The sequence below is a fragment of the Drosophila guanche genome, unplaced genomic scaffold (genome assembly GCF_900245975.1).
Source record: "Drosophila guanche unplaced genomic scaffold, DGUA_6, whole genome shotgun sequence".
In the NCBI taxonomy this organism is placed as follows: Eukaryota; Metazoa; Arthropoda; class Insecta; order Diptera; family Drosophilidae; genus Drosophila; species Drosophila guanche.
The window spans coordinates 352,859-362,606 of NW_022995749.1; the positions used below are offsets into that span (position 1 = coordinate 352,859).

The 9,748-nt window shown below is 43.1% G+C and overlaps 1 protein-coding gene across 10 annotated transcripts in view; it reads left to right on the forward strand.

Moving 5' to 3' along the window:
• Positions 1-8,227, forward strand: part of LOC117584985 — a 96,454-nt gene extending 88,227 nt beyond the window's left edge. For 4 of the 10 annotated variants that reach the window (XM_034274199.1, XM_034274194.1, XM_034274198.1 and 1 more), the window contains 7 exons: positions 66-295; positions 1,050-1,422; positions 3,353-3,417; positions 3,961-4,183; positions 4,612-4,739; positions 4,838-4,948; positions 5,064-8,227. In XM_034274199.1, the coding sequence (XP_034130090.1) occupies positions 66-295; positions 1,050-1,422; positions 3,353-3,417; positions 3,961-4,183; positions 4,612-4,739; positions 4,838-4,948; positions 5,064-5,330 (1,397 nt within the window). In that variant the 3' untranslated portion in view covers positions 5,331-8,227. The remainder of the gene's footprint in view (positions 1-65; positions 296-1,049; positions 1,423-3,352; positions 3,418-3,960; positions 4,184-4,611; positions 4,740-4,837; positions 4,949-5,063) is intronic. The other 6 variants (XM_034274200.1, XM_034274207.1, XM_034274195.1 and 3 more) reach the window with 3 other exon arrangements.
• The last annotated feature ends 1,521 nt before the right edge of the window (positions 8,228-9,748 follow it).

Genomic DNA, 9,748 nt, shown 5'->3' on the forward strand with positions numbered 1-9,748 from the left:
TTGTGACAGCTTACTGTATCGATTTCCTGTTTCCTCATTAACCGGCGATTTACCTCCTTTGACAGTTGAGGCTCAAAAGGATTTCCATATGAAGCGATTGGCTGAGCTGGGTTTCCTTACCACCACCACAACAACGACGACGACCACGACAACAACAACAACGACAACAACCCGGCCTCCGCCACCCCCACCGCCACCACCGACCAGCACAACAACCACAACGACGACGACGAGCCTGCAACCGAAGCAAACGGCCCGAAAGCCGGCCACGCACATCTTCAAGGACTTCAATGCGGTAAGTAGGGTCCAAGTCCACGTGCAGGCGGGTCATGTTTGAATCCTAATTGCCCCACTGCGGTCAACTAGTGGCCGCCCATTCAGCGTTACCCGATTTTAACAAGCATCAACAACAGTTACCTGTCCAATACCCCCTCCCTCTCTCTCTCTTCCTCTCCGGGCATTCCCTTGTCTGCGACTATCAATCCATATAGTTTGTCGGTCCGTTTTCTGTTTTCCAATCAGCACTCAATCAGTGGCTCCACAGGGGTGGCGGCGGCGGGTACACACAATATGCCACAACATACCAGCCAGACCAAAGTCCAAAGTTCTGCTTCGCTTCGGCTATAGACGCAGAGCCAGAGCCGGGGTCTGCTTTTGGCCCAGTTCCTCCGGTTGCCAAACCGACAAAGCAATCAATTCCTGACCTGCAGCTGCACCAGAAGCAGATGCAGCAGCAGCAGCAAAAAGATTAAGCCCCATACACAAAAATATTCGCATTCAAACTCTTTAACATCTTTTCGCCCTTCCCTTTCATGTGGCAACAACAACAACAACAACAACAACAACATCTGCAACTGCAACAACAATAACTGCGAACAATTGCAACAATGAACCGCAACGAAAACCACAAAAAATGCAAATAAATAAATAAAAAAATGCACTGCACAACAAAATTGAAAAACCACGAAACGCAAAACCAAACCAACAAAAAAAAAACAACAACTACAACAAAACTGTGGGGAGGAACTCGCGGACGGACATGGAAACAGCAGCCAAAAGAGAAATCAGAGCCAGCATCGGTGGAACACAATTATCTCGATCCGCCCGATTCGATACCGTTGCCCAGCGTAAACGTCGAGAGCGGCGGAAATGGCGGAAATGACGATTATCACAGCGGCAATGCAAATGGACACGGAAATGGCAATGGCAATGGCCACGGCATCGGCAACGGCAACGGTAGCAATGGCAATGGCAATGGAAGTCGACGTAAAAATGGCGGAAAGGGACGTGGCAGTGTAGATTTCGATGATCCAGTAATTTTCGTTGACCCAAGGGAAACAACAGAGTTTGTGGGCATCAGCATCACAGAGCCGGTGACCACAACCACAACAATGGCCACCACAACAACAACGCAGCCGCCAAGTAAGTAAATGCAAGTGGGTTATAAATTGGAGCTGTGTGTGACAGAGTCACTGGAGACAGAGTCCAGTTGGGTTCCGGGAAACATTACTCTTCCCTGATGGCGTACAAACGTGTGCGACTCTCTCTAGCTACCTCTCTGATGCCTAATTTAAAGTTTTGACCAGCTTCATGCCAATTAGGAGGCGCTCCCACTCCACACACACTCGCATGTACCTTTGATATTGAGGGTTTTCCCAGCAGTCGGGATTCGTTGTTTCCGTTTGGAAGTTTTCCGCATAATTGATGAGGTCACTGCGGTTGTTTGGCTAATTGAAGGCATAACTCAGCGCCGACCATCATTATTATTTTAATATTTTGTGCAGAAATCATTTAAAATTCAGTATACTATATTGGTTAGACCCTTCCCATATCCCCATTTACATATATTTGTATTTATATTTGTATTTGTGTTTGGGTTTGTGTGTTTGTGTCTGTGGCCGGAAATGAGTTTGCTTTCGGATGATGTGGCAATTATGTATGTGCGGATGGCGTTCTCTCTAGTGAAAAGTTGCGGCCGTATGTGTCTTGCGATCCCCTAGTACATTCCAAATCCGATTATGTAAGCATATTGTGTGCCAAACGCACACTCAGGCAATGAGGAGGGAGGATAGCCATCAAAACATATCACTCGACTGCATTGTGATAATACTTCCGTTCGTTGAAACCTCCGCCAGAGGACATCGTTTATTGTCCATTCATTTATCAGACAAACTCCAACAGAGAACCATTGAGAGCACAGCGACAGAGAGCGGGCGAGGGCAAGGGCAAAACGTGTTTGCAAACATCATTAAAAATGTAAATGAGTTGAGTTGTTTGTTTGCCATTCAGTCCATCAGTCCATCAGTCCATCCAACGGTGTGTTGCGGCCCTCAGACCGCAAGCTCCAAAACGTGTGACAGACCCTCAGCTCAGTCGGGATGTCAGTCAGGCAGTCAGTCAGTCAGTCAGTCAGTCAGTCAGTGAGCTAGTCAGTCTGTGTGGTCAACTCGTCTGCTGTAATTATTTAGACACTTGGGACGGATGGCCATGCATTTTGCATGAAATGTTGCTGTGCCCCGGTGGCAGATAGAACCTGTTTGTGTCTCATCCATAATTGATTTTGTTGGCAAGTGAGGCGGAAATTTTAAAACTATATTTTAACTATTGCATAGCTCTATTATTTATGCATATTTGGCAGCGGCTTTATTGGTAAAGTTTTTGCCAAAATGGATTTGATTAGTGAAAGCCCAGGGTGGCAGTTAGACGGCATTACCACTTTCTGAATTTATGATTGCCCGCCCGGGCCGGCCCATTGCGTGTAATTAAGTGGAAGGGTCTGCTCCTTCAACTCAAGTCTCGAATGTGAAAATGTGTGCCACATAAACACACATTTTCACCCTCTCCGGCCATAAACTTCAGCCTGGAAAAACTCGTAATGGCGCTGATGACATGATGAATACTCCACATGAGTGGCGGACATCCGTTATTTGAGAATAAGTGGCAGGGTCGCATTGTGTACGTTGCCTGCCACCAAAAAAATAATACTACAAACAAAAATAAGCAACTCGAACGTGGGTGTGTGGGTGTTTGCTTGGAGTTATTTGTGTCCATGGCCCACACAGACAAGACCACACTTCAGGCTTAGTTGGAACTGAAAATTGCATTTAATTGAATGTTAAATGTAGCAAACTAGTGAGAATTGAGTTATATTTAAAGTTTGATGAATTGCTTTAATAGACATTAAATAATGCATACCATGCTGAATCGCATTTCATTTGGATGAGTGCCAAATAGCGATGGAAAGAGGCAGCCAGATCAATTTTGTATATGGCATACGCTTAAACATTTCTAAATTTATATCAATTTCCAACACATACATTTAATATTATTTTTAATTATTTTTCCCGTTTAGGAAACTGCGTGGTTCAGCGTCCCTACCAGTCGGATCAGCTTATTCGAGAAGGCAGCAGCAAGCGGGTGAGTTGGGACCTATCCTATTTCATAGACTGTCCAACCGAAACTAATTGGGCCCAACATACCACACATCACAAAAATAATTTACGAATTTCAAATGAAAATCGAGATTAATTAGCGGCAATGAAAGTCTGTTTGTTTTGAATGAATTTAAATTTAATTTTGCATATCGTTTTGTGCCATTTGTTGGGGCTTTTTGTGTTGGAGTTGAGAAAGTGCTTTTCGGCGCATTTACACAACAAAAGTTAAGCCCAACGGCAAACAGCAACGAAACGTGAAAAGCCAAACGGAATGGCAACGTAAAGTGGGAAAAAGTGTGGAAAAGCTGCATCTACTCGTATGTGGGAAAGCATATCCCTGTCAGCACGTGGTAGAGAAGTAAAATAAATGCAAGTAGAATGCGAAGAGGAAATGCTAATAAGAAATTAATTTCACTTTCGACTATGCGAGGGGTGTTGAATTATTATTACATCTGACGTGCGCGTATTATTAGCCTTTGTTCAACGTTTCTTTTCTTGTTTTCCTGGGGGGATTTACTCTTTGCAGATCTACTCTTTGGATGATGCCGAGTGCAGCGAACTGTGCAGCTGCGGGGAGTCCCTCACTCTGACCTGCCACGCCCTCTGCGTGCCATTCGCACCCTGCCGCACCGCCCTGGCGTTCTACAGCCACGCCTCGCCCGCCTACCAAGCGTTCCGCGGTCGCTGCCTCTGCTACTCGGGTCGCTTCATCTGCATGAAGCCGCCACTCGGGGAGTACATCCTGCCAGGTGAGTCGAGACTTTGGCTGCTTCACTGCCACATTATACGTGGAGCGTGTCGGGGGTCCGCCACGGGCTGAGCACTTAGCGATTATCGCCTGCGACAGGCGATGACGATGCAGGGCTGTCAAGAATGCAGCATTTTTGTGGCTGCGCCAGAGCAGAGCAGAGCAGAGCATGGAGCACTCCTCCCACTCTCGCGTCTCTATTCTAGTTGCGAACCCTTTGTCGGGGCATCGTCTTCACTCTGTAGAGCACTTCAGACCGCATTTGACACAAAAATCCATTGTGGTGGCGCAGGGTGCAAGGTTGCGTGGCTCCTGTCCGTGCTTGCCACACGCCACTTGCGTGCCATGGCCGCCAGTAAATTACGTTTGCTGCAATTGATGTTGCATTCCCCCACCACTATTTATTTGTTGCTTCTTTTTCTTTACCAGGTGGCGTCTTTCTGCTGCTGGGCTACAGTGCCGCAGATGAGGCACTGCTCCGGCCACACACCAATCTGGGGGTGCAGGATGCCGTGCGTGCCCTGCAGCAGTACGTAACTACATACATCGATAATCAGGTAAGCCGCAAGCGAAAGAACACTGACCAGGAAATGTGTTAATTGCATTCCGTTGAATGCTTTTCACTCTCACCACTTTCCACTTTCACCTACTGCAGACCCAGTGCACGCTGACACTCTTCAATATGACGGAGGAGAACATCATCATTGCTGCACGCCTGCCCCACGATGGCAAACTCAAAGATATTGAGCTGCTGCGAAAAGAGAAGGTGAGCATGCCGCAGGCCACACACACTTCCAGCCAACAAATAATCTATTTCGTTTTGCCCTAATAATCCATTTGCCCAATAACCCAACATGTATGGCTTATCTGTGTGCTTGCAGGACGAGTGCACCGCGATTCTGAAGACCATCAGTCATCAAATCAATACCGAGCACAATGAGCTGCAATCCCACCGACTGCTGAGCATTTTCAAAATGTCCGAAGTCGAGGTCATTTGGCCGGAGAGCACGAGTGCTGCCCAGAGTGGGCATGGGCAGGCGACTGGCTGCCACCGGCTGCTCCACCTGGCCCTGCTCTCGCTGGCCTATCTCTCCACCACCACGCTGCGTATGAGCGATGCGAGCAGACAGGGCCGCGTAGCGACATGACAGCCGCACAGCTAAGGGCTCAGACAATTGCCCGGCACAATTGGATAACTGTACGTAGTAGATATCTGTAAGGGCGGACGGTGTTAAAGTGGTACTATAGGAGCGATATGCGGATCGTGTTAATGTTAGCTATAACTAAATGATATTGCGTGTGATGGTGTAGGAATCGAATCGAATCGCATATAGCATATGGCATATGGCATATGGCATATGGCGTAGCATACGATATGAATATGAATATATGGTGTATACATTTTAGGGGCTAGTTCTGTGTTTAGCTGCGATTTTTGTAAAGCTTTGTTGTTGAACCCTGACGCTGTTGCTGTCTGTTTTGATACGTACATATGTGAAGCATTACGATAAAGTATAGTACATAAATATATATGCGTATACAACATACAACTCAATTAGATTTATCTGTACTTTAAAGTGAAAAGTAAAACTGCTGTCTACATAATAATATTCTTAGCAACTAACAACACAGACACTCGATAGTTGGATTTGCTGTGGCCTGTACATAGGAATGGGTTTAAATATATGGTACTACCCGTTAGCTAGTGTTTTATACGGAGAAACAATACCCAATCATACATACACTCTGTCAGTCATTCATCATTATTATACCTGCTGCAGGCAATTTGCTTGGGTTGTTGCTGTTTAAGCTCTATAAAGTTCTTGGCTGCCTCCATTAAAAAGAATTATTAACCGCCTTAACATTGTTTATTTCTGATGCATATTCCTTCACTCTTTTGATTTTTAATTACATTTTAATGTGTTTGCGAGCGGTCCAGCGCCGGTCCACATGGCATGTCCTGTCACGGCCTCTGCTCTGTAGGCCTCAGCCACAGACAACAGACAGCAGAAACGGCCAAACGAATGAACTCATTTAACACTCTCAAGCGAAATATTATTGTTAATTTATTTCACAGTTTACCGTTCCGTTTGGAGGCGCGAAAACAATTACGGTTTCATTATCCATTATGCGTTCTGCATTTCAATTGTTGCCCCACACACTTCTCACAGAGCCGTAGGGGAGATCTCCGGCCAGCAGCCATATTCTCGCCTCGCTTCAACAGGTTTCATTGCTATCCCAGTCTCCCGATTAGCATTTCCGTTTGCTGTATATACAACCGACAATTTAAAACTCAATTAACGTAATTAAATACTAACAGTACATATCAATATGAACACCTAAACAAAGTTTACACACAAACCAAGTACTTACAAATGCCCCTGCTCGAGTCTTTTGTACATAGTTCTTTATAACAATATACAACGATATATGAATACATATGAATACGTATACAACAATTATGGTATGAAAGCAGCAGCTAAATTGAACTGTATATTGATTGAAACTTCAGTTGAGCCTTATATAAAATATGTAAAGAATAAAACTATTGTAAATAGTGTGGGGGGAAAGGGTAGTATCAGGAGAAAACCAACATATGGGTGAATGAAAATTCTATGAATATTAATTGAGTGTTTGACACACAGAAACACACTCACACTCACACTCACACTCACACTATCACAAACACAACCAACACTCTAAGCCTAGGCTTGACCATTTGACAAAAGAGAAGAGCAGTAACTTTTTGTCACACACTTTGTGGCGGAAAAGTGTGAAAAATGTGCGCATAACGAAAATGGTCACAATCATGAAAAAATGTCTTCCTTAATGCATATACACGGCGATATGTATTATGTTTATATACATAAATGAATATATACCTATAAAATATACAATATCTGGCAATACCCTAGCCTACGCTTCAGTTAGACAATTGATAATGTAATATATAGAACAGAACAGAACAGAACAAAACAAAACATATGTGTATGTACCAAGGGGCTAAACCATATCATTATCGAATATCCTTGCAAATTATACCACTGTTGACACAAACTATAAACTAATCCCAGCATATCTAAGCAAAACTATACCCTTAACTAAATATACATATTAATAATAATAAAACAAAACAAAATATACACACACAGTACGAGTAAAGTTATAAACGTTAGAGAGCATTGGCAACTACTTTAATAGTCTCTAGAGAAAGCAACGCTTTAACCTTAAAATAGAGAAATACAAAATAAAACTAGCAAACAAGTGTGTGTGTAAAGTCTATTGAGAACCTGCTTAAGATATATGATAGCTAAATATTAGACGAATTTAAATCTATTCAATCCCATAAACAGCCGCTGTCAAAGGCGTGACAAGGAAAGAGGGGAAACTGTATCTTTATGGAAACTATGGGAATGAGTGGAGTTGTTCATTTGCTGTGCAATTGCATATCGTTTTAATGGCTACTACGAGATTATCGTTATCAGTTGGGGGGGGTAGGTATATCGAAGTCCACTCGAGTGTTTTGTTTCAACCCCTCACTCGGAGTGCGGCACAAGACAAAGCGTAGCTACAATGTAAAGTACCGTTGAAGAAAATAAATAACAATAGAAGTGAAGAAAACGAAAGCGAAAACGAAAGAAAATTACAAAATAAACGCATTAATGTAAAAAGCAAAAGAATAAAACATAAACTAGCACTCAAATACGAATCCATAGCATGGATGCATAAAAAGTAGCATAAACTTAAAGCGGAGCAGAGAACAGAACTCTGTTTCCATTATGCATGAGGAATACGATGAACAGAAACTTGAGTTGAAACCTAAACAACAGTAAATAGGATCTACATATACGATATGTAAGGAATACATTTGTGGGCTATGTATATGTATACAACCAACTGAAGTACATGGATAAAGTTAATTGATACATATAAATTATAAACTATGAATTAAAGCTAAACCGAAATGAGAAACCAAGCGATATTTGTAATAAAACATTGTAAGTGACAACGGCAAGAACAACAAAATATAGAAAGTAAAATTAAACAACTATCACAGTTTTTCCACTGAGTTCTCGGGGTTGGGATTGTGGATTTTAAAGCTAATGAAAATTGTGTTTCTGGTAAGTAAAATAGTTTACTTTTTCTGAGCTACGTGCCGCTTTCGATGTGCACTTCATTATTGACCCCCAAAGGCCCCACAGCGATCGGCAACTAAGTATGTGACACTATTGAGACGAACAAAGCAATGAATACAATGGAAAATATACGTACAAGGCAGAATATGCAACAAAGACAGCTGGAAGAGAAGACCGACCTGCTTCAGGAGCAAACATATCCATAAACAAGGCTACAGCAAAGCGTGGCAGCAAGGCAGCACCGGTTTGGGTACCTAAGCTTTGCATACCCTTCCAGATTCATTATTTTATTAATTCAATTTGGATACAAACTGTCCGTTTATTAATTGATGCTTATCAATGAGTTCGACGGAAATATTTGGTATACTTATTGATAACATCATTTGGGTAAACCTATAATACTCTGTGGTAGAGTATACCAAGAAGAGAATAAAGAGAATGGAAAATGGAAAATGGAAAAAGAAAAAGCCACACAATGCTTTTGTACTTTTGCAAGGAACAAAAGATGAGCAGAAGACAAAGACACTTGCTCAAGGCAACGGCGCGCCGTTTCATGGCTTAAACTCAAGTTTCCCCAGGAACCACTCCACTGTGCACTGTGCCGCACTCGACGACACAAACACACCCATCGAGTGAGAGCTGGAGAGCAACAAAGAGTAAGGTCAATCATTGGAATTTTGCCAGTTAATTCGCATACAAAAGGCGCTGGCCCAGAAGAGAATGAAAATAGCACGATGAGTTGGCGATGAGTTCCTGCTCTGCCGCTGAGCCTGTGACCTGCCACGCCCATAATGGCATACCGGGTGGCTGAGTTCGGCGTTTATACTTCCACTTAATTAGGTAATAAATGATTGAAGAAATTATGTCTAGACGTGAGGACAATTTCGATGTCTTGGCCTGGGGGTGCCACATACTTTGACTGGGAGCCAATTCATTTCTGGCACGTGAGGGGTTCAAATGTTACGAATTTCCACACAATCACACAACGAGAGAATGTGAGAGTGGAGCACGCACACACACACACACGAAAAAGGAGAGAGTGGGAAACAATTATTTATGCAAGAGTGTGAGTTTCGGATGAGCGCCTATACATGTGGATGTACGTACATTCATACAGAAATTCGCAAGGTTTTTGGTTTGATTTGAAATGAAAGCAAAACTGTAAACAATTGTTTGCGCTCTTCTTTTTTTTTTATATTCAATTTGTTCCACCTGCCGCAGCTAAGTGGCATGGATTACAGACAATATCCACACACATGTGTACATATATCAGCTACACATATTGTTTGCATGTATTTGTTCGCATCTAATATCATTCACATGTGCAGAACGATGCCTGAATAGCAAAACTGAAAATGAATCGTAATGAATGCGGGGAGCCACTGAGTGAGTGTATGCGGGCTTGCCAGTTCATTAATATGGGACAAATG